The sequence below is a fragment of the Ananas comosus genome, linkage group 16, assembly GCF_001540865.1.
Source record: "Ananas comosus cultivar F153 linkage group 16, ASM154086v1, whole genome shotgun sequence".
In the NCBI taxonomy this organism is placed as follows: Eukaryota; Viridiplantae; Streptophyta; class Magnoliopsida; order Poales; family Bromeliaceae; genus Ananas; species Ananas comosus.
Genome location: NC_033636.1, coordinates 11115126 through 11142672, shown reverse-complemented (window position 1 = coordinate 11142672; position 27547 = coordinate 11115126). Strand labels below are relative to the sequence as shown.

Sequence of the window (27547 nt, the reverse complement as noted above, 5' to 3'; positions counted from 1 at the left end):
AGTTATATTCAAAACAAATTATATTGTAGATAACTTTATAATAAGTAGGCAACAAAGTTTTTTTTTCTTTATATTTTCTTGAAGACCAACATCTATATATTTTTTAGTCTTGAAAGTTTGTATGTCTCTCATATGTGTGTGCTTACTCTAATTTGTGTCAAATATAAAAGTTTAAATATTAATATCATTTGTAATTTTTCATATCAATTTTAATTATCATTTTGTTTTGCACATCAATATGTAATGCAAATTATTTTGCACACCAATTCATAGATAATAGTGCATGGTTGAATTTTGCTTTTTACTTGAGTATTTACTTTGGTCCATAATTTTTTTTCTCTTGCTTTTGTACTTTAATATGTACTAGAATTAAGATTAATAGTATATTTCTTTATTTGTTAAAAAAATATAATATTAATTAGAATATTTTTTTTATCATCACATAATAATTTTTGTTATTTTATATTATTATATTATTTGTGTATCGCACGGATCAAATACTAATTTTATGTATGAAAGTTCCTGCAGTCCAAGAAATGATATGATTAGTGAAAAATATCCAACAAACCGTTAGGTGCACGGTGCATGAATGTAGAGATGCATTGGATCTAGAAGGTAATGATTTTCTTTAATATTAAATAAAAATTAAAATACATGGAAAATTAAACATTTTAAAGATTTTCAAAATTTTAAATGTTAAGGTTAAAGTTCTCAATAAAGTTGTTCAACCGAACCAAAATCTCAATAACGAAACTAGAAATCTATTTTTTCAAAATTAGTTTGATTTTACTGACACCTAATTTTGCCATTAAAACGAAGATGAATCCGAAAACGACGCTTAGCGCCCAAAAAGGCTTTGGTTCAGCATAAGATTCGAATTTTCATAGACAACTAGACCAAAGGCTATTTAGAAATGTGACTTAGGCAAAAGAGTTTAGTTCGATAGTACATAACACATCAAAGGTCATTTTAGATAAAAACTTTAGCGAGACTTAGAAAGTCCAAAATAAAAATTGCATCTGGAGTTCAAACAATAAACACCGAAGAATTTAAAGATAAGCAAAGTGAACCATGTTCTATTCTTTAGATGGGTAGAATGTGAAAAATAAAAAAATAAAAATAAGGCACAACTAATTTAAGGTAATTGTTTTGTTTACAGTTAAGTCACATTTGGACCTAGAGCCATGAAACCAGTTAAAACTAGCCGAGGCAAAACAAAAATAAAGGCCCAAAAAATCGCTCAGAGAACAAAAATGGAATTGTACAAAAGATTGGGGACTCGTCGATACAAAGATATTTTCTCTCAAAAGATATATATTATAAACAAAAAAAGGGAAAGAATACAATGATACTCGCCTTCGGGCTCCGGCTGTTTCGTCGCCTGCAGATCGGACGAAGAAAAAGGTGAAGAGAAGTTTTCCGATGGCCCCTGCCGCTGCTTCTAGCCAGCGACTGACGAGCCGCAGGATCTCCTACTACGCCTCTCTCATTTACTTCGTTATCATCATCTTCCAGGTACCTCTCTTCAGGTAAATAACAACTAGCTCTCGCTTACAAAACCAGATCTCATCACCTTCTTCGGACATCTTTTGATGCTTTTCATGTTATTTTTCTATGGCTGTCGAGAACCGTATCATAGACTTCTATTGCTTTCGTTTGGGGCTCTCCTCGAAACATTTGTTCTGGAACTTGGGTTTTCCTTTTATTTTCCGGTTCAGTATTGAAATTCGAGGTACCGAAGCGTCACGCTCTCCTAAATTCAACCAGATTATTCGTTGGACGAGGGAGTTTCGCCCTAGATTTGGTAATTGTCGTCCTTTAAGATGGATTTATCTAGGAGAAGAAAATGGGGGATCTATTCTCTTTTGTTGTCAGAGAGTATCGTCACTAAAGTTCGAATTTTTAGTCTCTCTCTCTCTCTCTCAATTAATCGTGTCGTATGCTAAATGATACAGTTCTGTGGTATCAAAAAGGATAAACGATCACTACAAGGTATTGAACCTCCAAGAAAGAGAAGGTAGCGGGAAAGGCACAGAGAGAGAATAGAAAATGATGGCTTATTTAATCTGTAGTTGATAATCCTTAGGAATACATTCTCCTCGATCCTTCGTAATTGTAAGCCAAACTCCCGTTTTGTTGCAAATAGCTGATTTTCTCATGATCTGGCATTAGTCTTTTCCATACTTTAGCCACAGTTTGTTCACTTCCACACCGGGCATCTATATTCAGTGACCATGGTTGACGCAAATCAAATTGACGAAGTAAACTTCTCTTTTTTAAAAAAATTTAACCTCCAGAGATGGAACCGGCGTTTTTGCTTTAAAACAACTATCAATAGACGACCGCATCAAATGCATATGCTACTCTAGACCTGCTCAGAAAATGATCTGACTAATCCACTCATATCTTCATCTCTCACAGCATTCATCAATACCATTGTGCATCTTATTATTAGTCAAAGTGTTAAAACAGTACGCTCTAAAATCTCTTCCTAATTGAAGATCCCAATGCTTTCACATTGATTTATATGTTTGTCATCTGATTCTAGTTTTGATATGTGAAATCTTGTTTCTTCCAGATTCATGTGCCTTACGCAATATGTGTATTAAGAATTCCAAATGATCAATTTTGTACATCGATAATTGTGTATTAAGAAATCCAAATGCTCAAATTTTGTTTGAAGTTACCTGAGTCATATTTTAGGTAGAAATATTGGTAGCTTGTAATTGATTTGACCTGACGATTCTCCCAGAAATAGAAAACTAAAATAAAGCATAAGGCTTCGCTTTCATTGTTGCGAGTTCTGGACCTCTGTGGAGGTCCAAGTTTACACGTATTCTAGTATTAGATGACAATATACTTCAGTTACACACAACACATACCGGAAAGAATCTTTGTTTGCCTCTATTTTGGTCTTATAATTACTTCTTAATTCTATGAATCCATGGAGGGTTTCCCTTCCACTATTACATATTCAATATTAGTTGGTAGCATAATATTTTTCAGTTGTAGCTTTTTAAATTGCATTCCCTGCTTATTCTAATGTGATGTAACATTGCTCCCATCATTTTGATGATAGTATGTTTTCATGGCAAGGTAGCGTGTTTGATCTGAACTCTGATTCAACTGTAGAGAGTAAAACCTTGAATGTTCTCGTCACTTGCTTTTCAGAGTGTCCTATACTGTGAAGGCGTGTTTGGTTTGAAGGATTGGAGACTTAGAATGAGAATTGGAATGATCCATTCCTATTGCTAGTGTTTGCTTTGAGGGATTGGCATACCGATTTTCATTCCGGTAGAATCCAATCCCTTCAAAATGATTTCCACCATAGAGGTGGGAATGAAATTTGATTTTCCAGAAGGGATAGAGAAAAGAACTCCTTTTTTCTTCACTAACAATAAATCTAGATCTAATTTTAGAATAAATTATGACTTTATATTTGAATTTGAATAATGAATTTCTAAAGTTTAAGTTCAAATTCTATTAGAACTTTGATATTTGAATTTAGGTTTAAATTTAGATTTTGACTTTGAACTTGAATTTGAACTGTAAATTCAAATTTTATGTTCAAATTTGGATTCAAATTTTGATTACGAATTTGAATAGTAAATTTATATTTATATTTATATTTATATTTTTTTGAATTTCAACCTGAATATGATTCCGATTTTGATTCCTCTTATGAACCACATAAATTAGAGTTTTCATCATTCCGTTTTCTATTCCGGTTCTCTCATTTCCATTCCGATTTCGATTCCTATTTCGATTCCTATTTTGTATCAAATCGTGCCTGGAGTGTCTGTTGCATTCTTGCATTACTCAAATCTTTGCAACTTTTATATTCCTAACTTCAACTGACTTAGGCAGATACGGTGGATACTTTAGACTCTTTCTTTTTCGTGAGATTCCAGGGTTCCATGCAGATCAGGGATGTGTACAACACCAATACAGGTGACTTCTTCTCAATTGATTGCAAATGAGATATTCCCTCCAGCTGTTGTGAAGGCTCTACTCTATCCTGGAGCTGTAGCCAGTTCTCTCGTCACAAACATGACTCTTCCAAGCTGGAGCAATCTGCTTCATATGTACAACCTTACAGAAGCCAAAAATGCTTCGGCGCTGCTTGATCTCCAGCGTCTAGAGGTATCTTCTTTGATACATGCATTTTGATATAATCAAGTGCTTATTGTTTTTTTGCATTTTGACTGAACTGAAAAAGCCAACTTTGTCAAACCATCAGATTCTTGCTGGAAGCTACTTCTGTGTTGCTGGAGCACTGGTTGGCGTAGTGAATCCAGGGAGGATGACTTTATTTGGGACCCTTTTGGTCGTTTGGGGCCTAGTGAAAGAAGGAATTCTTGGGAAGCCAGCGAACACAGATCCCGCAAAAGCTGTTTATGTCTACCCAACTATTCTGATTGCACTCGTTTGTGCCTTCTCATCTATAACATACAGTATAAAGAAGGCAGCTAGGAGTACTCAACCTGTTTCTGTAGCGAAACCACTGAAAAGTTCGGCCAAGTCCAAACTGAAATAGTTGCTTCATGGTGACTCACGGTCTCTTCCCTCTTGCTAGTTAATCGTTTCGTCTCCTCTTTTCTTCCTGGCTTGGAAATTTATTACTGGAGGTTTTACAGTATAAATCATGACTATCTATGGTGCACTGCATGCAATTTTTGTAACATAGTTCCTGCACATCTCTGATTTGATTTTATCGTCTCAAACATTACACTGCAAGTGCCTGTTGATCTCGGATTAAATGGGAATATATTGCATGATGGTGGGGCTCCTTTCTAAGTGAAAGGAACTTTTCTTACACAGTTGATTGGGTTTCACTTTTTGTCTTTTTTGCTCTAAGACAAAATAATGTTCACCATTTGCTTGTCCAATTGTGCCTTCTCCAGCGATGAGAATGGCAAAGCATGTGCCTGTTTTATATCAATTATTGGGCTACTTTGGTACTGAAACAAACTTATCATGTGAAATTTGTCGGATTGGAAATTGTCCCGTCCTTATTATTATGTTTATCTTTGCGTGAATATTGGGTCATCGTGTGCTTACTTATCCACAAGTCACCTCTCGCATTGACATTATCCTGAGTCAGGAGTCACCTATAGTGCTGACCATGTGGAAACAATCCTTATTTATCATGTTCAGATTTTAATGAAAAAAGAAGAAGAAGAAAAGAAGAAAAAGGAATGAACAAACGTACAGAAGGATGAAACAGAGCGCGCTTCGGACTACATAGTACTGAAATTCAAACTGGCGGGCTGCACCATGGGTTTAGCGTAGGCTTACATATTTGATTAGAGTAGATATGAATTTACCGTGGTGTGAAAATGTTCGTTTAGCGTTGCACATCACGTCCTCTTCATCCCGAGATTTAAAAGTGGTCGCCAAAGAGGGACTGATGAGATAGTCCTCCCGTACTATTAAACTAGCTGGGGCCTGGGGGGACTTAGGTTTCTGTATCGGGAAGGAACTTTTACCACAGGCAAAGCCACAGTGATTAGAGTCACTAGGCCCGGAACCTCTCCCTCTTCCTCTACCAGCGTTACGACCGTGTAAACCTGGCCCTGCCGAGGGATCTAGTTTAATGACAGAGCCCAGGAGAGAGACGTCATCAAATAATGATGGGTTGGTTTGGGTTCTTCTCGCTTTCTCTCTCCTACTGCAGTTTCTCCCTTGGATTTATCTATATGCAGCAGAACCCAAGATATCTTCTCGCATTATTGAGATTCTTCTTTGTCAGATTTTCCATCCACAAGGAAGGCCCTCGAAAGTAGGCTCTTTCAGTCTCCATGCTATTCCGCCCACACCCACCCTTATAAAAATCAAACTTGCTGATGATGTTTTGCTTTGTCTACTTCTAGCTTATTAGAGTTTCTTCGCTCATTACTGTGGTTTTTTTTCTTTTTCTTTGTTTCTTTTGGCTCTCTGGGGGTTCAGCGAGGTGATCCTTTTCTCTTTTCTTAGGCCATCACTCATCTGAGGTGGATTTCTTTGGTCGCCCTGGCCAAAATTTGCATATCAAGAGATTCAAGAGAAGGCTACTTTATTGGCTCTCTTAATTCTCTCCCTCTCAGCGCGCGCGCGCGTGCGCGCGTGGGGCGTGAGGTCTAAAGCTTTTCAGTCCAAAAGAAGACAACACCAGCGAAAGGGTCATCTCAGGTAGTGATAATTTCAAACTTGGTAGCATAGGTGAGCCTTCTCTAATTACTAATGTTGGTGATCCTATCTATGGCATAATACCTGACTGTTTCCTTGGTAAAACGTATGTGAGTGAAATCACCAGTTGCCTTTGGTTTTCATCGCCGAGATATCTCGGTAGCTCCCGGAACGGACGACGGCAAAGATGTGATTAGCTTGCTCAGGAATTAACAAAAGAAGCAACGCAACAGGTCTACGAATACCACTAACACAGGAGGGTGGGGGTGCCCAGGGTGCTCTCGACAGGAGCATAGTAATGTCATGCCAATTGTTGAGTTACCCGTTAGCTTCAATGTTTTGGAACAATAGAACCCATCGCAAATCTCGGCCTTGTTGTTCTGTTTCTAATTCAAAACAATCATCACTCCTTGTGAAGACTGATGGGAATGGCAGAGTACTTTCTGAATCGAAGAACTTGGACACGGGTTCCCCTTCATCTGCAGCAGCTGCTCTCATCAGTGGCCCTGTGCTCAGTCTACCCTACACAGTAGGTGTCATAGGAGGGGTGTCTGCTGCTCTTACTCTCGCTTTCTTGGAGAAGCTTGTCGCATGGTCTTCTCAAGAGAGTCAGGAATCACTTCCTTTTATCGTTTGCAACGATCCAACTCTCACCAGAGAGTATGTAAATGCTAGCTCAAGAGACAACAACGGCCAAACCGATTATACTTCGATCGTGAGGAGTTTACGGAGGAAGCGAGTTTTCTTGGAGAGATCTGGAGCTCGTTGCATTGTTATGCCGTGTCATGCATCTCATAGGTGGCATGAGGAAATTTCAAATGACTGTTCAGTGCCATTTCTTCATGTGGGCGACTGTGTTGCCAAGGAACTCAAGGCGGCCGACCTGAAGCCAATTGAAGCTGGAAGCAATGTGCGTATAGGGCTTATTGCTACAGATTATCCTCTAACCGCTAGCTTCTATCAGGAGAAACTGCAGAACGAGGTAAGCATACCCCGCTTATCTTAGTTTTGAGCATTGTTCTTAATCAACAGAGCTCTTTAGTTTCTCAACCGGCAGGAATGTGTGTACTACTGTCATTTGAAGTTCTGATTTTAAGTGGTTTAAGCAGAGTGCTCGAAATTGCTCCAACAGTTTCAATTTCTATAGTTTTGGATGTTAACATTTCACGCTTCAGTTTCTCATACTGAGTGAAAAGTCTCCCCATTTTTCCAAAAGATTTGAATAAACAAGATTACGTTAATGACACTTTGTTTTAAAACAATTTGCTATAGTAAAGTATTCCTTTGTGCAGTTCTTATAAAAATATAGCTAATTTTGGCATTGTTGTCCTAAAATGGACCAAATCACAGCAAAAAGAAATAACACTAATAACACATGGGTAAAGATAGTTTGGCTTCATAAACTAGGTTTGGTCATTTCTGTTTTAAGATGTACCGATCAGGCTTCTTTGAAACCATTCCAATTAAAACAGGAAAATATCGATCATTATTTGTGCCCTAATTTTGGATCAGCACTGACCGCAATGTAAAGTGACCATACAGCAGTCTCTGCAGCCAAGAAAGTAAATTTCACTGGCAATCTCTGAGCATTATCATTATCTATATTGCAAGATCTATTGAAACCCGGACGACACAGCTATTTGACTATACTATTTTGTTATGTTCTTCATCAGGGCTTTGAGGTAGTGTATCCAGACAAAGCAACCATGGAGCACATTGTTGTACCAGCTGTCAGTGCATTTAGAAGAAAGGACATGGAGGGTGCAAGAACTCTTTCACGGATAGCACTCCAAGTTCTTTTAGTGAGGGCTGTCAACACCATAGTTCTTGCCTCCGATGATATTACCAGAATCTTACCTCGAGATGATCCCCTTCTTGAGAAATGCATCGACCCTATGGATATTTTGGCAAGGGAGACTATAGCATGGGCCAAATCATTAGAAGGAAACGACCCTAATGTGGTTGAATGATGTACATCCTGTATTCATCTTATAGGAGAAACCCTTTTAAAGAGCGTATCCTCAATGGTTGCACAGAATTGTGGATAGACCAGATTTTCCGTAATCAATTGGCACAGAATTGTGGATAGACCAGATTTTCTGTAATCAATCGGCATAAAACACGCAGCAGTCATGTAATCATAGAATATAGTTTGTTGGTTTGTTCTTTAGCTTGATACTTGTCTTCTAGGTTACAATGCAAATCAAGGCCTTGTCAGCTTTTCTGCTCATATCAGTTTTACGACGGTCTTGTTCATTTGTAAGCAAATCCATTAGGTTTAGTTGAATACTTGAATTTAAAGTTTCCGGGGAGAGCCTTCAGTTGTGTTCCAAATTTGGTGTGTTTCAAGCTACGCAAACACTTGTTCGCCAAATATTAGAGTGTCTCTCTTTCTCTATCCATGCCGATAGCACAACATTGATGGAGAATACGAGCGCTATCTATGTGGGTATAGAAAGCTTGATGAAGAAAAGAAAGCTCGACATTAAACTCAGAAAAGAAAGCTTGATATTACACTCGGAAAAGAAATCTTGTAAAGAATATATGGCTTATCATGTAACTGAGCTGAATGGGAAGTTCACGCATCCAGCAAGCAAGCATGTGTCATCCACAGTGTTACTACTTTCAAATTGAACCCAAATAAATAATCATCAATTTAGATTAATTACTTGCAAATTGTACAGTTAAAATTCTTGCCGTATCATTTGATTGCTCACTAACTCAGGAAAAAAAACAACTTAAATTAAGAAAGAAGAACCAGTCTACTGGAGCTTAATCCCTGGGAAGGAAGGGAGAATTGCTATAAGGGCATCACCATACCCAACAGGTTCTGCGAAAGATGGCACAAAAGCTACTCAGGAGCTGAGCAGGCAATGCAACTGTAACAAAAAAATAATTAGGTGAAAGTTTGGGCTCCTTACCACCATCTTCTCTCAATATCTTGATAACTTCCCCAGAAACATCAGACTGTAAAGAGTATCAAAAATAAGATGGAAATCAAAGCCATCAATGTCACTGAATTTCCAACAGCAGTGGAATAGGAAATGCAAGTTCAATAGCTAGTCGATGATAGTACCTCAATTGGAATCTCACCACCAAGTTGTTCAATGTAACAAAGCACTTGACCTTCCTTCACTTCTTGCTTCTGCCAAGAGCATGCTTTTTACTAAATTAACTAGATGCCTTTTGACAAGACTATTGAATTAAAAGAGAAAAAATCTAGAAAATTATTTATTTTATGAAAATGTGAGAGAAAAAGGAAAACAACTTAATAATACAAAGGAATTCATGCAGATTAAAGATTTTATTTTATTTTATTTTATTTTTGAGGTAATGACAGTAAGCCATGCAGACTAGAGTTATCTCTTGGACTTTACACATGCCTAAACAACACATAACTTTCTTCCAGCTGTTCGAAAGGAGAAAATTGGATAGGAAAAAGGAGAAAAAAGAATTTATTAAGCAATGCCATGCTTGTTATAAGTACGACGAGCTCAGGTTTTAGTTTTGGAGTTGGTAGCACCAATGCCAATACCCAGAGCTAGTGGTGTTTAGATATTAGACAATGTCTCAGCACAAATCTTACCTATTATATTCAGGGCTGTCAGTTACCATCTGATATTTAGGTTTTCCGTACAAGGGCAAGTATCAAGCCATACAATTATCAGGTTTAGGTTGTGTATTGGGATAATGTAGATGCCAATCAGCTACTTCATGACATAGAGCTCTAGTTAAAAAGTACTTCCAAGATTGACTCTCAGGTATCAAATATCACAATACTAATACTAATGGACTAAATTGCTCAAGAAACTGGACTTAATTATAATCATTATTAAGTTGGTAACAAAAATTGCCTGTAACATGTCCAGTGCACAAATCTAAATAGAAGAATTTGAAGGGTTGTTGCTTGGTTGACATGGATTTGTTGATACAGGAAAATTTACTATACATGTTCGACATGACAGACGTTCTGTGAAGAACACATATATCATCCAAATTGTAGTCATTATACTTAAAAAGTATTACCTCTTTACATGATGGAGGAGCTCGTTTTCCTTTAATGGTTCGGGATCTTCTAAAATAACCAACCTGGAATATGACAACAATATAAAGATGCATTAACAAGTACCAACAAGAAGAAAAGGAGAAAGCATGATACATACCTTTGGTGATTGAAGAATTACCAACCCTTCATCTGAAGCTGTATCAAGGATTCTCTGAATGCCTCCTGCTGAAGATTTTGCAGGGGAAATAGCTAAGGGTGTTGCAGCAGCAGACCCATTTGAATGAGATACTTGGTTTACATTGTCAGGTTGAACTGCAGGGAGATATGGAAGAGGTGCAGGTAGGTCTTTCTGCTCAACACTCCTTTTCACATAAAGCTGAAAGCCTGTTCTCTGCTTAACCAATAACAGCAAAAAGAGTAAAATAAGACAACTAGGGAGTTTAGAAGCAAATCAACCATTAATGTAAGTGCAAAAGTGTGCTATAGAAAGCCTAATCCCTTTACAGGAAAGGCTGTTTACACAACCCAGCAAGTGATGGCCTCAAAGCTTTCCTCTTATAACTCAAGAAAAGGTACTCATAGATAAAGAATCTCTAAAACGTATTAAAAGGTTTGATTACTCACTTTCAGTTTAACCTCCACAATAGAAGAAGTGTCGCAAAGAGTTGAGATAAACGACTCCACCTGTAAATGTAACGCAGTATAGTTAAAGGTTATAGACTTCACTCGAAAAAATGACAAGAAAAGAAAATTTTTGCTACTCATCAGAAAAATATGCCAGCATGAGATCTAGGATATAGCAAATCCATCATCGTCATCATTCTCTTTGTATATTAGATTGTATTGCGGGCATCTTTCTTTAAATTATGACTACTTCAGTAACTAAGATGAAAACAGAGTAGAAGAAAATGTTCTAAACTACACAATCAGGTCATTTTACTGGAACAGTAAATCCATGTATGATGTTTATATAAATATTTTTCTGCTCTCTGTTAGAATGCTAGCATGATCATCATGTGCCTGGGTCAGTACCAAAATGAACCGGATCTGCTACGGGACTCGGATATCTGATATCCAAGCTATGAAATTTTAAAGTAAATAGCTCTCATAAAACTTGTAAGGGACCTGCTTTTGTAGAAACCAAATTCGTCATTTGATCCAAGTAACATTTTTCTTACAAAATAATGCTAAAAAATTAAACAAGAAATTCGTTCACAATCACTATGCATGAGAAAACATATATGCAGTGATAAAAAAAAGACAAGGACGAAGTACATGACCAAAACTACACGAGGTACACTGCACACTGTCAGATACTTGCCTCTTGTGGGATGATTTGGCTCCTAATAGCTTTGCTTTTCTCCAACTCAATAGCTTCTGAGATATTTTCTGATTTCTCAGAAATCACAAATGCATTAACTAGTAAATGATATAGTAGGAAAAAAAGACTAACTCTTAAAAGGCAATTAATTTGACATTCATACCAATTCTATATTCACACAAAGGATTTCTATGAAGCATTTCTTATGAGCTAAGAAAATAAACATCCCATCAATAGCTAAGTTCGGGGAATACAATATATAGAATTATAGATTGTATAAAATACTCACAATTCTACAGTGCTTTATTACATGATGAGAAGGTACTTTTAGACAATAATATTTAAAGTGAAAGAATAGATGTTTGTAGCTTAGGTTCTCACTTCTCTAATTAGGGCACAAGAAAATGGAAGGAACTTTAGTCTTAATGAAGCGTGTAAAGAGTAACTAAGAGAATGGGTGCGATGCAGGAATGCAGGATGCAACTTAGTGTTCTATTTTAGTTTAGGCGAGAAAATTACATTTGTTCCGCCTACTAAGTTATCAAGCTAGAAGCACCAATGCTTCTTTTTCTTATACAAGATATGTTGAAAGCAAAGTGCCTTTTGAAGGTAGTGCAGAAGTCCAAGAGTCAGACCTACTTTGGATGGATGAGGACTCGACAATTTAGTTCTTAGTTTCTGCCCCAACTACAAGGTACTCTCTCAATCACGTATTTCTAAAAGAAGCTTGCTCTTTTAGCTCAAAAACAATAGCTCGAGCCCCCAACTTGTGCTAGGTAGAACAAATAGGAACATCACGTAGTGTATTCAAAGGATATAGCAGATCAGCCATCTCATTCATGGTTTTGGTGACCTTTTTAATTGAACTTTAGAGCAGCTATCTTTTCGGTGCCTAGATTAACTTTTAGATGTAGAGTTCTTTTTTAGTTTCATAGTGTTTGCCAATATTTCTTTTACCATGCCCTGCCATACCTAAACATGAAATTGTTTCTTCAGTCTTTCTATCAATTAGGACACCCCTATTGGTTGTCATAGGGTACGATAGAGTAGGAATAGAAATATCTTTTCCATATAAGATACTATCAGCAATTTGCGACGTGGCCCACATGAGAACTCATACTTTTCTCGCTTCTGAGTGCCCGACCAGAGTTTCTCTAAGTATCCCGAAGGGTAGCATCTAAATTGCTCGACCATTCTGCTTCCTTCAAAAATAAACAAGTCCTAAAACATTTCCCAACCTACAAATGAGAAGGAAACAACGCTGCAACAAAAAAGTAGCAAATATCTGAAAGTAGGATTAATCGCAAATATACATATCAGCGAAATCATTTAGCTGCACGTGTCGTGTCTGAGTGATATCATGCACCTCATAATTACGAAGGATGTAATTTAATATCTAGAGTTCCAATAAGAAGACAAGAAAAGCGCATTCTACCTGAAGATGATGCACAGCTCATTGATAATGAGGATCCCTGAAGCTGTCTATCATATCTTACACTACGCATAGTTTCATACCAAGCCGGAGTTTTTCTGCAACTAGAGAGCCTCTCGACCCCGCTGTATTTGGTCATGCACGGAGTAAATAACCAACTGCACCTAAACTTGCCAAATTCCGAATGTAAATTAAACAGTTTAACATTCGAGACACCCCCAAATCTACCTGAAAATGAAATAAATTAATATGATTCCAATAACTTTAAGTCATAGTGTGAGAGTAGAAAGAAGAGAAAGAAAGCAATTCTGTTGGAAAAAATTAGTTCTCTTTCGAAATCTTTAGTCAAATATTTGTATAAACAATTTTGTTTGAAAACAACTTAGCCACTGTTTTTAGAAACGTTGATTAAGAACGAAATAAATAAAAACTATAGAGAATAAAGGATTAGATGGAGCCTGTGAGTCGAGGCGTGCGATTGCACTGTCCTAGAAGCAAGATTGCCCCTCCACGTACAAGGCGCCGGCAATCACTCCTAGCGATACAACGACCTTCGTCCACCCCGTCGGCACGGCTTCAGGGTGGCGCAAGAACGAACCGTCACAGCTTTTCAAAGATCCAGCAAAACAGTGAAGAAAAAGGAGAAGAGAGAAAAGGAGAGAAGCTCTGGTTAGGGTTTCTGTATATCACTACTGTCCTAACCCCGCCACTTACCCTAGTAAATAGGAGAGCAAAAGAAGGGTTCCAACGGGAAGACCACCTTCCCGAGGTAGACCGTTGGGGCTGGTTGAGTCCCGAGGTGCGACCCTTCGACTGGACCAAATCTNGAAAAGTTTGACTATAAAATTTGAGATTGAATTTGAATTTGACATTTTAAATCAAATTGAAATTTTGATTTTGAAATTTGAAATCAAAATCCAAAAGAAAATTTAAAATTTTATTCAAAATCTAAATTTGATGAATATAAATTAAAAATTAAATTTAAAATCTAAATTTAAATTTAAAATTTTAAAACTTGTCTTTATAATTTGAACTTGAATTTAAATTAAAAATTTCATTTCAAATTTTTATTTATATTTATATTTATATTTTTATTTTGCCCGCTCCAAACTGTCGGCTTGGATTCAACCGTTTATATAAATAAATGGTCCGGACACTACCATCGTTAAATCATTTTCGCTTTCGTTTCTCCCCTCCTTCAATCAAAGTTCAAACCCTCTTCACATCCGCACAGCTTCTTTTCTGATTCTGGGACAGAGCAAGAAGAGAGAGAGAGAGAGAGCGAAGGAGATGGAGGAACCCCGCTCGGCATTCCTTCCCCTCCGACGTTCAGGTCTTGCTCTTCTGCTGTGTCTCCTCGTCCTCTTACTCGCCCCGTACCCTGCAGCTTCCTCCGGCGAAGCCGGGACGTACATCTTGACGGCGGCGAGGGTGCGGGGCACGAGCGGCAGCGGCAGCAGCGTCGCATGGGACAGCAATATGACCCTCCTCGGCGACGCGTCCCTCAAGAACGGCACCATCAGCCTCACCTGCGACACCCTCACCACCGGCATCGGCGCCGGCCGAGCCCTCTACTCCCGCCCCGTCCGCTTTCTTGATCGCGCCACCCGCGCCCCGGCCTCCTTCGCCACCACCTTCACATTCTCCATCCGACCCACCACCTGCTCATCCTCCTCCGCAGACTCCGCCCACCACCTCGCCCCCTTCCCCTGCTTCGGCGACGGCCTCGCCTTCCTCCTCACCTCCGACCCCCGCTTCCTCGGCGCCGCCAACGGCTTCTTGGGCCTCTTCTCCGACAGATCCGCCGCCGCCGACCCCGCCACCGTCGCCGTAGAGTTCGACACCAACCTCGACCCCCTGCTCCGCGACATCGACGACAACCACGTGGGCGTCGACGGCGGCGCCATCTTCTCCACCGCCGCCGCCCCCGCCCGCAACGCCGGCGTCGACCTCAAGCGGGGGGTGCCCATGACGGCGTGGGTCGACTACCGCGCCGCCCGCAAGACGCTGCGGGTCTCACCCGTCGACCTCTCCGCGCTCCTCCGAGAGTTCATGTACGTCGGCTTCTCCGCCTCCAACGGCCGCGGCGCCGCCCTTCACCTCGTCGGCAACTGGAGCTTCCGCACCTTCGGCTTCTCCTCCTCTTCACGTTCCGCTCCTCCACCACCTTCTTCACCAGCCGACGGCAAGGACAGCAGCACCGGCAGCGATGAATCACTGAATCCTGGCGATGAGATCAGTCCTCCGCCTCCCTGTCTGCCTCGGTTGGGTCTGGTCATCGGGGGCATTGCCGGCGTTCTCTTCTTGATTGCAGCATCGACCACGGTGACTCTCTGGTGCCGTTTCCGATGGAACTTGGACTGCGGCGACTGCAACTGCGGCGGTGATGACGGGGCCAGCAGCACCAGGAGCAGAAAACGCAGCTCGGTGAACGGTGAACCAAGGATGAAAGTGCCGACGAGGATTTCTTTGGACGAGGTAATGTCTGCGACCACAGAATTCCACGACAGCAACATCTTGGGCCACGGCGCCTCCGCCACTGTGTACCAAGGGGTGCTGCCCTCTGGGTCAAACGTTGTCGTCAGGCTGCTGTCTCCGCTGCCGCCGCAGCCTTCGTCGTCGTCGACGACCGCCCAAGATACGTGCTCCCGATCTTCTGGTGATGCTAGTACTACCTACTTTAGTTGCAGCTAATACAATACGCACGTATATGAATATATTCCAATAGAATAAATTGCATGTTTTATTTGTTATAATTTCTTTTTCAAACTTTTAGTGTTGTCGTAATTAAGTTCTACATTTTAATTTAGTTGGCTAAATATTAATGTATCGCTAACGTAAATATAACTGATATAACAATATTACGATTGATGATGCGACAATCATTAAGATGTCATATTGTTTATATATCACTCATGTTTCAATATTTAGTCAATTAAATTAGATTGTGACTTAACTATAATAATTTTGAAAGTTCGAGCCAAAATTTATAACAAATTAAAATTTAAGGACTAAAATATCATCCATTTCATAGTTTGAGATCATAGATGCAATTTACTTTATTTACATATCTATAGCAACTATGATAAAATTGAGAGTTTTTTTTTAAAAAAATCAATTTTTTTTGTCATACAGTGTCTGATGTTTAATAAAAAAACCTTCACCTTCATTTGTATTTTTTTGTCTTTTTTTTTTTTTGTGAAAGTGATGCTAGATCTATGTCAAAACATGGCAACTATGTTCCAAAGCACATATTCCAAGTCATAATCTATAATTCTGCAATATTCTCATCCAAAAGCTATTTTTATAAATAAAACAAAAATTGGCTCTATTGTCATTCAATACCCAATGTTTAATGCAAAAGCTTTCATTTATAACTTTCTCTGTTAAACTATTTTACAATCCAAACTGAATATAATCCAATAACACTTGTCTTATGAAAGCTAATTTTTATCTACTGTTTTATCATTGTCATTTTTGTTTTTAAACATAAATAAGAATTAGCATTTGGATGAGTGATGGTAGGAATTACAATTCTTTTTTGATCGTAAACTTAGTATTTCTCTTTCCTTAATAGGCTTATTTTGTGGTGTGTTTCATTAAATGAGTTAGGATAGGAATGGTTTTCAAAGTATGGAATCTTACTCTCTTGCTTGGCTAGTTATTCTATACTTTTCTGGAAGAAAAACTGATTGAAAAATGCCGCCCTTACATCCTATATATAGGCTTATGTTGTGATCTATTTCATTGAATTAGTTAGAAATGCCGCCCTTACATCCTATATATAGGCTTATGTTGTGATCTGTTTCATTGAATGAGTTAGGTCACTCTCTTGCAATTTGATCATTGATCAATAGGTCACTGACTATATTTCACTGGTTATAATATACTTTTCTAGAAGAAAAAACTGATAGAAAAATTCAGCCCTTACATTATATATAGAGGGAGTTGGGCTGAAAAGTATCTAGCTATAGATGCTATCCAGTTTTTAGTTTTTAGATTGCCTTGAGATTTGAGCGACAAAAAAAGAGGGAAGTGAATGAGCGATAGAATCTTGTTGCTACTAGCCGACGAAGATATTGAAGGAGGTTTTGCCAACAACCAAAGCATGTCAGGTAAAAAATTTTCTTTTAAATTTCCATCTCAACATCTCGTTCTCCTTCGATCGATCTCCATCTCTTTCTCCTCCAGTTTCTATTCCAGCCCAAAAAATTTCAAGCTCCTCTAATCTTCAGGTCAACTCTCTCTCTCTCTCTCTAATTTTAAACTAATGGAATGAACTAAATCGTAAAAAAATTGAAACTTGATTGGATTGAATCGTAACTTGTAATTGTTTTTAACTTTATGTTGCCAAAACTTTAATAGAGAGAATTGAACTGTAGCTTGTAATTCTTTATAAATTTGTGTTGCTAAAACTTTAATAGAGCCTTTTTTTTTCTTTTCAGATTGTTGTTTGTTTTAATTTTAATATTGTAAACTAGAACCACGAGCTCGGAGGTGCCAATTATGCCGTAATCACTCAATTCGTGTTTAGTTTGATTTTCTAAGCCCTAATTATTTTTTTTTTATGTTCCTTTTTGCTTGCTTAGTTCGCTGATTCTTCGCCCTAACGTCTCGATTCCCCGAAGTGCTCGAACAGAAAACAGAAGCCTGTACTCTTCATCTAGAGTCACTCCAATCACTGCCTTCTAGTCTTCCCTACTTCGTGGGGATTACTTTGTTGTCCCAAGATACGTTTTGGCATCTTTCACGGTATATGGTTTTCCAAAGACTTAGCAATTCTAACTGACGAGGTTCTTCTAGATCCTATTGAGACAACCAGATTTAGGACAGATCTTAGGGCTAAAAGGATCAAACCAACCACTAATCGAGACATTAGGGCGAAGAATTAATGAACAAAGCAAATGAAAAACAACATTAAAAAAGAATTAGGGCTTAGAAAATCAAACTAACCACAAATTGAGTGATTACGGGGTTATTGGCACCTCCGAGCTCGTGGTTCTAGTTTAAAATATTAAAATTTAAATGGTCGGGTGATATTTTGAAAACATAAGGACTTTTGCAGGGATAACACATAAGAAAGTTAAACTTTGTAGGGATATATTTGCAATTCTCTATGTTTACATGAAGCTGTATGCAATTAACCCTATTATTTATGCCTTGCATAAGATTAAAGTCGTTTTTCTTCCTTTTTTTGTATTATTAATTTTTTGGTTTTTCGCTGTAATCACTGAATAGGTAGTTGGTTTAATCCTCGTAACCCTAAGATCTGTTCGAATTTGCATGCAAAATATGATCTTGAAATCGCTTTTTGTTTGCTTAATTGCTTGGTTCTTAGATTTGATAGTAGCGGCTTCCTTTACTTTACCAAGTGAAAATGTCTAGGATTTTTCCTTTCTTGTGTATTTCTTTTGTTATATACCTTTTGATTTTATGGCCGATTGTAACATAATTTATCACAAGTTTTAATAAGTTTTGGTGATAATAGGAGAATATAGAAAATTTTGGCAATAGCTTTCTTGAAATAGTAAAACAAGTAGAAAATTTCTGTGCAGTCAAAAAGTCAGAAAACAATATATTCATCGATTATTCGTAGTCTATGATCATTTGGTCAATCTCTGCAGGTTAGTGAAAGATTTGGCAAAATATTTGAACAATAAAAAATACGTGAACTATTCATGAGTTTCTAAAAAAAAAATGTAGAATATTGTGACTATGAGTAAGAATTGAATAGTTGTACCAAGCCAAACAAACAAAAATTGTTTGATATTTGTAAATTACTTAAGATGATATATAGATATGGATCTGCTATTTCAGATAAAACTATAATCTATTTTTTTTTTTTTATCATTCAATACCTGATATCTAATAAGAGAACCTTCGCCTTCATATGTAGTCTTTTGTTTATTTGCTTTTTTTGAAAAAGGATGCTAGATCTACAATCGAAAATAAACTGTAATTCTACAATATTCTTATTCAAAAGCTATTTTTAATAAGCAAAACGAAAATTGGTTCTATTTTCATTCAATACCCAATGTTTAATGCAAGTGCCTTCATTTATAACTTTCTCTGTTGAAGTATTTTACAATCCAAATTGAATTATCATCCTGTAACACTGTCATATGAAAGTTAATTTTTATCTACTGTTTTATCATTGTCATTTTTTGTTTTTAAACCAAATAGGAATTAGTATTTGGATAAGAGATGGTAGGAATTACAATTCTTTTTCAATCGTAAACTTAGTATTTCTCTTTCCTTAATAGGTTTATGTTGTGGTGTGTTTCATTAAATGACTTAGGCTAGGAATGGTTTTCAAAGTATGGAATCTTACTCTCTTGCTTGGCTAGTTATTCTATACTTTTCTAGAAGAAAAAACTAATTGAAAAATGTCGCCCTTACAACCTATATATTGGCCTGTGTTGTGATCTGTTTCATTGAATGAGTTAGGATGGGGATGATTTTCAAAGCATGTAATCTCACTCTCTTGCAATATGATCAAGAGGTCACTGACTATATTTCATTGGTTATAATATATTTTTCTAGAAGAAAAAACTGATTGAAAAATTCCACCCTTACATTAAATATAGAGATAGTTGGGTTGAAAAGTATCTAGCTATGGATACTATCCAATTTTTAGTTTTTAGATTGCTCTGAGATTTGAATGACAAAAAAAAAGGAAGTGAATGAGCGATAGAACCTTGTTGCTACTAGCCGACGAAGATATTGAAGGAGGTTTTGCCAACAACCAAAGCATGTCAGGTAAAAAAAGCTTCTTTTAAATTTCCAACTCAATATCTCGTTCTGCTTCGATTGATCTGCATCTCTTTCTCCTCTAGTTTCAATTCCAACCCAAAAAATTGCAAGCTTCTCTAACCTTCAGGTCAACTCTCTCTCTCTCTCTCTCTCTCTCTCTCTCTCTAATTTTAAACTAATGGAATGAACTAAATCGTAAAAAAATTGAAACATAATTGCATTGAATCGTAACTTGTAATTGTTTTTAAATTTATGTTGCCAAAACTTTAATAGAGAGAATTGAACTGTAGCTTGTAATTCTTTGTAAATTTGTGTTGCTAAAACTTTAATAGAGCCTTTTTTTTTCTTTTCAGATTGTTGTTTGTCTAAATTTTAATATTTTAAACTAGAACCTTGAGCTCGGAGGTACCAATTACCTCGTAATCACTCCATTCGTGGTTAGTTTGATTTTCTAAGCCCTATTTTTTNTTGCAGAAATGAGCACTGTCGCCATAGGGATGAGGATACAAAAACAGTGCTCCTCACAGCTACCTGTTCGACTTGTTTCTACCCATTGAACCTGCAACAGGTTGGGTTGCCGTCGCCGGTAACTTTCATTGTGGGCTCAGCCCCATCCCCCTCGACGATTCTAGGATCACAGTCCTAGACAATCCCTTGGTGAGCTGATCAGCCAGATTCTTTGCAGATCTCACAAATTCCAAAGCAATTACATTCTCCTTCATATTCTGTCGAATGAACTTATGTCTCACTTTCATAAATCTATTCATCTTAGTCTCCACATTCTCTTGGGCACATTTATCAATTGCAGATCTACAATCACAATGAATACACACTAGTGCTAAAGGTCGCTCCATCAGTGGCAAATCATAAAGAAATTCTCTTATCCACTTAGCCTCTTTTACAGTGGTATCTAATGCTATAAGTTCAGATTCCATAGTACTTCTAGCAATCAAAGATTGTTTGGTTGACTTCCAAGAAACAGCTGCTCCTCCTAGGAGAAAAATAAATCCAGTAGTAGACTTTACATCAGCTGTATCACTAATCCAATTTGCATCACTATATCCTTCTAGTACTGCAGGAAAGTCACTGTAATGTAATCCATAAGATATAGTTCCCTTTAGATACCTCAAAACTCTTTCTAAAGTATTCCAATGATCTCTATTCGGATTATGGGTATATCTTCTCAATCTGTTTACAGCATAAGCCATATCAGGTCTAGTATAGTCTACTAGATATCCCAAAGATCCTATAATCTGTGCATATCTATTCTGACCAATTGGATCACCTCTATTCTTCTTAAGATGTACACTAGAATCATAAGGTGTCACTACAGGTTTAACATCAAAATATCCAAACTTCTTCAATAACTGTTCACTATAGTGTGATTGGCTCATAACAATTTCTTTTGATTCTCTAATGATCTTCATATTGAGAATTACATCTGCTTGCCCAAGATCTTTCATATCAAAATTCTCATTCAGTAATTTCTTCACATCATGTATCACATTTATATTGGTACCAAAAATCAAAATATCATCAACATATAAACACAGGATCACAATCTGTACATCATATTCCTTTGAATATACACATTCATCAGACATGTTTACATGAAATCCATTTGATACAACTAAAGAATCAAATTTCAAGTGCCACTGCTTAGGAGCTTGTTTAAGTCCATATAAAGATCTCGTCAATTTGCACACTTTATTTTTATGTCCAGAAACTACAAATCCTTCAGGTTGCTTCATATAGATCTCCTCATCTAAATCACCATTCAGAAAAGCTGTCTTAACATCCATCTGATGCACAATCAAACTGTGGACAGAAGCTAAGGCCAACAATATCCTGATAGAGGTAATTCTAGCAACAGGTGCATACACATCAAAATAATCTACACCTGGCTTCTGTGCAAAACCTTGAGCTACTTGATTTTAAACAAGTGATTTTAAAATTTCTTTATATGTATATGTTTTAAAAACTTCATTTGGCTTTGGACTTTTGTGGGCAGATCCCTGTAATGGGCCTTACCTGGAAGAGGCAGTTTGGTCTCTTTTATGGGGTGCTTTGCTACCACATTGGAAAAGAGACCTACTTGCTCTGGTTTATAATTTACTTATATTCTCATGTGAGTATTACTTGGAAGTGTGAGGTGAGAGCTTCGTCTAAATCACGCTCGCGCGCACGGCGAGCCGAGCCGAGCGGGCGGCGGCGCCAATTACGACAGCCGTGAACCGGTTATTTTATTTTTGTCTACTTTTCTTTTATTTTTTTTGGCTTACCTGAGTAGGTCCAGATTATGGTCCTAGTATCGAAGGGTGCACCTCGAGGACTCAAACAGCCCAAGGATCTACTCGGGAAGGTGGTTTGCCGTTGGAACCTTCTTTTGCCTCCTATTTCTAGGGTGAGTGGCAGGGTTAGGACAGAATAGTGATATCATACAGAAAACTCCTAAGCCAGTAGATTCTGACTTTTTCTCTTTCCTTCTTCGTTCCTGTTTTGCTGGATCTTGAAAGCATGAAGGCACTGTAAATGGGACGGTTTCGTTTCTTGCGCACATGAAGCCTTGCGACGGGCGGTGGACGAAGGTCGTTGTTTATCGTAGGAGTGTTAGCCGGCGCCTGTAGTGGAGGGAATTTTGTTCTGGACATGAATCGACGCCTTTGATACAGGCTCATCTATCCTTTATTCTCATACATTATTTATTAGTTTCGTTCTTAATCAAGTTTTCTAAAAAGTAGTGGCTAAGTTGTTTGTCAAACAAAATTGTTTATACTAAATTTGACTGAAAGATTATCGAAAGGAGAATAATTTTTTCCCTCAAGCGATTTCTAGAAGCAAGATTTTATTTTCTACTTTTGTTTTTCTTCCTTAGTTTGTTTACTCGGTTAAATTCTATTTTTTGGCGTGCCTAGGATAATATTATGTGGATAACTGATTTGCTGAGTAATTCGGATATATTAAACTAAATGATATGCATTGTGTTTTTTTTTTTTTTTGGTTTACTGTGAATACTTGCTGATAATTAGATTGTATTATGTAATATTATTATAATATATATTTATTCTGCATAGATCAGTACTCATTACGTCAAAACATTGATTAGATAGAAAATTTATTTTTTTTTGTGCCTACTTACAAATGTATCTGGAAAACTCTGGAACACGAAGTCTTGGTGGTGTATTATTTATGATTACTTGCTGAAAACAGAATTATTCAATTATATGAGAGACTTATTCAGGCGAGAGGCGTTTCTGAATGGATCGTAATTTAGAAAGGTCGGCGAACCCAAATTGAGGTCGTGAGCCTCACACTTGGCTTGCTGTTGCATCTGGATCTGTCGCAGAGATAGCAAATGGACGCTTCAGAGATGAAAGCCTACAAAACACGACAAAAGCGGACGTTACTAGAGCGCAAGCCCAAGCCGATCCGCTGCGTTCGGCCGCCTGCATGAAAAAGCCGGCCAACTGCACCAGAAGGAAAAACCACATCCACCATGTATGTACCCTTTGTGAATCCTTAACGTGATAACACTTTCATTTGCTGACGATTTTAGTACCCGATCATTGACCATAAATGATAATGACAATTCTGTAAGTGGGGCCCAATCAGTAAAGAAACATTTGGGATGGAACGTGAGAAATAAGTAGAAATGAGGACATCAGAAGAGATACAAGCTTCAGATTTGATTAAATTCAAATTATGGATAGTTAAACTAGTTGACCAGCTCCATGATTTTGAGTATATTGATCTGAAGCAGCTTAGATCTAGTGGGTAGAAATCTTTTGATGAGAGTTTTTTAATAGCACTTTAGATAAGTTTGCACTCTGGTTAACCAGTGAATGATTCTTAACCATAATCAGAGAGAGCTTTCCTGAATATGTCCTAAGATCCGATATAGGATAAGAAGGAGTCGAAGCCGAGCAAGGTAAGGAACTTATTGGAACCCCACTACAAGCCAAACTAGTAGGAGGAAATCCTAAAAAACGATAAGGGTAGAATTTCAGCTCATAGGGAACTTTAAGAGAGCTTTCCATCATGAAAAGTTACCCAAACTTAAAGAAGCCTAAACTGATTGGGAGTGGGGCAACATCTGGATTCTTTGTGTGCGGGGAAGACAAACCACTTTGCGTAAGGGATGTATTTAGACAAGAGTCGGCCTTCTAGACCCAAGAGAAGAAAGAACGGGGTAAATCCACGCTGGAGCGCCAGATGGAATATGTTGACTGCTGGACTGATATTATGTCTCCTGCTGAAGATTAGGATTAGTTTAGCTGAAAGTTAACCTTACCTTTATTCTTTGATTGGTGGGATAGATACGGAGCAAACTATTCATTGATGTTCTGATCGGCTCTTGGTTTTTGCCACTTATCAGGACTCTTTGGAGGTGGTGAAATGGGGAATGAGTTTCTGCGTCTTGGGACCCGGCTCGAAGTGGATTTGAGTACTGACTTCTGTGGAAGACCCTAACTTGCACGGAGACTCCACCATGTTCCGGATATTTAGTGGGAAAGCTTTGATTTAGTGAGTCTCTTTTATGTTCAGCAGGGTTTTAAGTTTATTATTGAATGAATGGATAGTTATTACTGAGGATGTGGGATTTTTGTTTAGGAAAGATTTTTGAAGTGATGTTTGTATTTAATTATTTGTATATCCTCCCGCTAATTAATGAAAGTTGCATTATGTTTTGAATGTTGGTTTTCAATGGATTGTTGGGCATGGAGATTGGGCATGTGAATTATAATAGTTTGTTAAGAGATTAATGATCTAGATGTTGATTTATAAATTTATTTGTCTAATCGTTTTAAATGTGAATTTGTGTGCAGGCTTAAAGGAGCTAGAAACTTTTTTAAATCAGTAGATAGAGATTGGATATGTTATAAACTTGTGGAATAGTGCAATGTTTGTGATCGGATATAGCACCTACTAGAGGTTGGAAAATAAATAATTTTGTGACTTTTCATAGTGATTCATTCGGAAGTTTTGTTTTGTTTATTTGATCAAGAAAAAGATGAGGTTTTTGATGCAGATTTAAAGATTTATAAAGCATGGAAGGTTGAATGATCAATTAAGATAAGAAAATCAAGAATTTTGAGATCTGATGCGAGGAGCGTGAATTACTTCAAATGAGAGACTATTTTCTGTCTAAGAATTTGGAATTGTTAATCAATTGACCTGCACCTTATACACCTCATTAATGGAGTTGCTGAACGCAAAAACAATAGAACTTTGGAATGGATGTTATTGGTAATTTCATGATTTATTAGTTCAGGTGCAACGGAATTGTGGGGGGAGCTTTGAATTTCAATGCATTGTGTGATTTTTAAATGGATACCACAAGATTCTAGTATTTCTCGTTATGAGCTTATGGAAGAGGAGGGAAGCTTAATTTGACTTATATTTAAATGTGGGTGCGCTAGCTAAAGTTAAAGATTACCTGAACAGGAAGGAAGATTGGTTCCTAAGACTTAGATAAGTTTTTATAGGCTTTGTTTTAGATAGTAACACCAACAGATTTCTAGTGGTGAATTCTGAGATTAGTGAGATTTCTAATAATACCATTATTGAAGCTAGAGATGCAGTGTATTTTGAGGATATCTTTCCTTTTAGGACTAGAGTAGATAGACCTACTCCAGTTGAGCATGTAGGTAGCTCTAGTGGTCCTAGAGTTAGTGAGCCTACAGTAGAGGTTGAACCTAGGAGAAGTAAGCGTCCTAGAGTAGAGAAAACTTTTGGAGATGATTTTTGTGTCCTACTAGTTGAAGATACTCCTTCTACCTTTGACCAAGCTATGAAGTCTGTAGATGCATCTTTTTGGAAAGAGGCTATTAATCTTGAGATGCAATCTATTCTACAGAATCATACTTGGGAATTAACAGATTTACCTATAGGATGTAAGCCTGTAGGCTGTAGATGGATCTTTAAGAAGAAGTTGAGACCTGATGGTTCTGTAGAAAAGTATAAGGCTAGACTAGTGGCTAAGTTGTTTTCAAACAAAATTGTTTATACAAATATTTGACTAAAGATTTCGAAAGAGAACTAATTTTTTCCAACAAATTCATGGGTCGAAAAACAGCAAATTTGGTAAAGGAACTAGCAAGCTGAGTTGCCTTTTCTCTCTCTCTCTCTCTCTCTCTCTCTCTCTCTTTGGGATAGAAGCACCGCGACATCATAAAACTTGGAAGAAGCGCATTCCAACAACAATCGGATCAATTAGAAAAGCAAGAGTTGAGTTCATGCATAGTGATAAGCACGTTGGCCCCATTCTTCAGTTTCGAAGGAGAGAAGGCAGAGGCGGATGAACCTCACGAGCGCCAGACTACATAACAATAATCGGGTTGCTGAAAGAGAGCACACACTGCCCAGAGATTTTTCTTGTCTTCTTTCTTTCTTTTCTTTTCTTTTTTTTTTTCTCTCTCGATCTTCCTCAGAGGTAAATAAATTGAGATTTGGCTAGTGAAATTTATCGCATTTATGTATCAAAAAGTGAAAAGAGAAGGAAGAATATTTGTGAAAAAAAAACTTTATCCCGTTTAGGATTAGGTATTCACAAGGGATGTGGACGGGATAAAGAAGAGAAGAAGAGGGTTTCAGTCTTTGGACGAGAGAGAGGTCGGAGAAAACACTTACAAGCATCCATAGCTGCCGACCCGTCCCTTGCTGGCCGCCCACCCTCCTGAACTCGCGCTTTTCTCCTCTTCCGCTTTTGTTTCCTTCTTATAATAATAATAATAATTAATAAATAAATAAATACAAGGAGCAATGCTTTTCCTCCTGTTCCGACTTGCGAGAAAAACTACGAGACGCTCGTCTCGGTGATCAGGATTCAGGACTAGCAGGAAATTGGGATCCAAGCTCATCGACCAGAAGGTCCAGAACTCGACTCGCTGAGTGAGGCAGAGATGACTTTTGGGACAAGTTGTTCAACTGATGGCCCAGGCCTCGGGAGCAAGCAGGTCCACTTAAAGAGGATTCTTCGTCGCTGCTGTAAGCTAGCTTATAAGGGAGACAACACCAGCCCAGCCGGCTAGCCAAATCGAAAAGGGCAAAAAGAAAAAGCCCAACAACCAAAGCCCGGCCCGCCGTGGATCAACACTTTGTGCCTCAGTAACAAGTGAAAGAGTGGGCTCCTGGAATTGCGGACAACATGACACCAGTCGGCCCAAACATAGTAGAAAGGAAGCATAATAATGTAAAGATAGATATATATATATATATATATATATATATATATATATATATATATATATATATATATATATATATATATATATATATATATATATATATATATATATATATATATATGTATGTATACATGTACTTAAACGTTGTAACTTTTTCTTTTCTTTATTACATTTTCTTAGCAGACCTGAGACCTCCAATGGTAATGATCGGTACATGCAGTAACGGTAGTAACGCTGGCTGCGGCAGCGCAATGCTAGTCGCAAAGGCGGATTGAACAATTGGTTACGGCCCCACGAAACAAAACAGAAGATACTAATCGTGCCTTAATTCTTTTATTTTATTTCAAATCCAAGCTGGAGGATTGTGAATCGCTCAATCTATGAGTGAGGATCGAGAAGCGCTAAATGTAGATTAGTTACGCTCTGCATCCGACACTGCATTTCGACTGGACCAATATAGATCATGGACAAGCTAGGCCCCACCGATTGATCTACAAGTTAGACGCACATACGTCTTCTTTAATTAATTAGGAAAGCGCTGCTTCATGATCCGGTGATCATATATATATATATATATCCGCACCAAGTTGAAATTGAGGTTTTATCGGTCATGCACTTACCTAGCTGCCACGTTTTAAAGCAAGCCTTTTCGAGTACTCCTGTATGCATACGCAATACGC

The 27547-nt window shown here is 37.8% G+C and overlaps 3 protein-coding genes across 9 annotated transcripts; 2 read left to right on the top strand and 1 right to left on the bottom strand.

Annotated features, from left to right (window-relative positions):
* On the top strand, positions 1290 to 5001 carry LOC109722070. 2 transcript variants are annotated; one of them, XM_020249954.1, is made up of 3 exons: positions 1290 to 1515; positions 3912 to 4143; positions 4241 to 5001. In XM_020249954.1, exons 2-3 carry the CDS (start codon positions 3931 to 3933, stop codon positions 4535 to 4537), a joined length of 510 nt encoding a protein of 169 aa, XP_020105543.1. In that variant the 5' UTR covers positions 1290 to 1515; positions 3912 to 3930; the 3' UTR covers positions 4538 to 5001. The 2 variants fall into 2 exon arrangements, with proteins under 2 accessions (XP_020105543.1, XP_020105542.1); XM_020249953.1 differs by having other exon boundaries at positions 1290 to 1529.
* On the top strand, positions 5644 to 8502 carry LOC109722067 (probable amino-acid racemase). Of its 4 annotated transcripts, none has more exons than XM_020249948.1 (3): positions 5644 to 5782; positions 5977 to 7150; positions 7842 to 8502. In XM_020249948.1, the coding sequence occupies exons 2-3, from the start codon at positions 6467 to 6469 to the stop codon at positions 8136 to 8138; spliced, it is 981 nt and encodes a 326-aa protein (XP_020105537.1). In that variant the 5' UTR covers positions 5644 to 5782; positions 5977 to 6466; the 3' UTR covers positions 8139 to 8502. The 4 variants fall into 4 exon arrangements, with proteins under 4 accessions (XP_020105537.1, XP_020105538.1, XP_020105536.1 ...); XM_020249949.1 differs by having other exon boundaries at positions 5682 to 5782; positions 5950 to 7150; XM_020249947.1 differs by having other exon boundaries at positions 5688 to 6171; positions 6296 to 7150.
* Positions 8789 to 26591, bottom strand: LOC109722068 (biotin carboxyl carrier protein of acetyl-CoA carboxylase 1, chloroplastic). 3 transcript variants are annotated; one of them, XM_020249951.1, is made up of 9 exons: positions 26311 to 26591; positions 12931 to 13155; positions 11496 to 11563; positions 10799 to 10858; positions 10332 to 10565; positions 10195 to 10257; positions 9245 to 9313; positions 9090 to 9135; positions 8789 to 8998 (listed from the first exon to the last, which is right to left on the bottom strand). In XM_020249951.1, exons 1-9 carry the CDS (start codon positions 26318 to 26320, stop codon positions 8931 to 8933), a joined length of 843 nt encoding a protein of 280 aa, XP_020105540.1. In that variant the 5' UTR covers positions 26321 to 26591; the 3' UTR covers positions 8789 to 8930. The 3 variants fall into 3 exon arrangements, with proteins under 3 accessions (XP_020105540.1, XP_020105539.1, XP_020105541.1); XM_020249950.1 differs by lacking the exon at positions 26311 to 26591 and adding an exon at positions 25921 to 26262; XM_020249952.1 differs by lacking the exon at positions 12931 to 13155 and having other exon boundaries at positions 11496 to 11570; positions 26311 to 26588.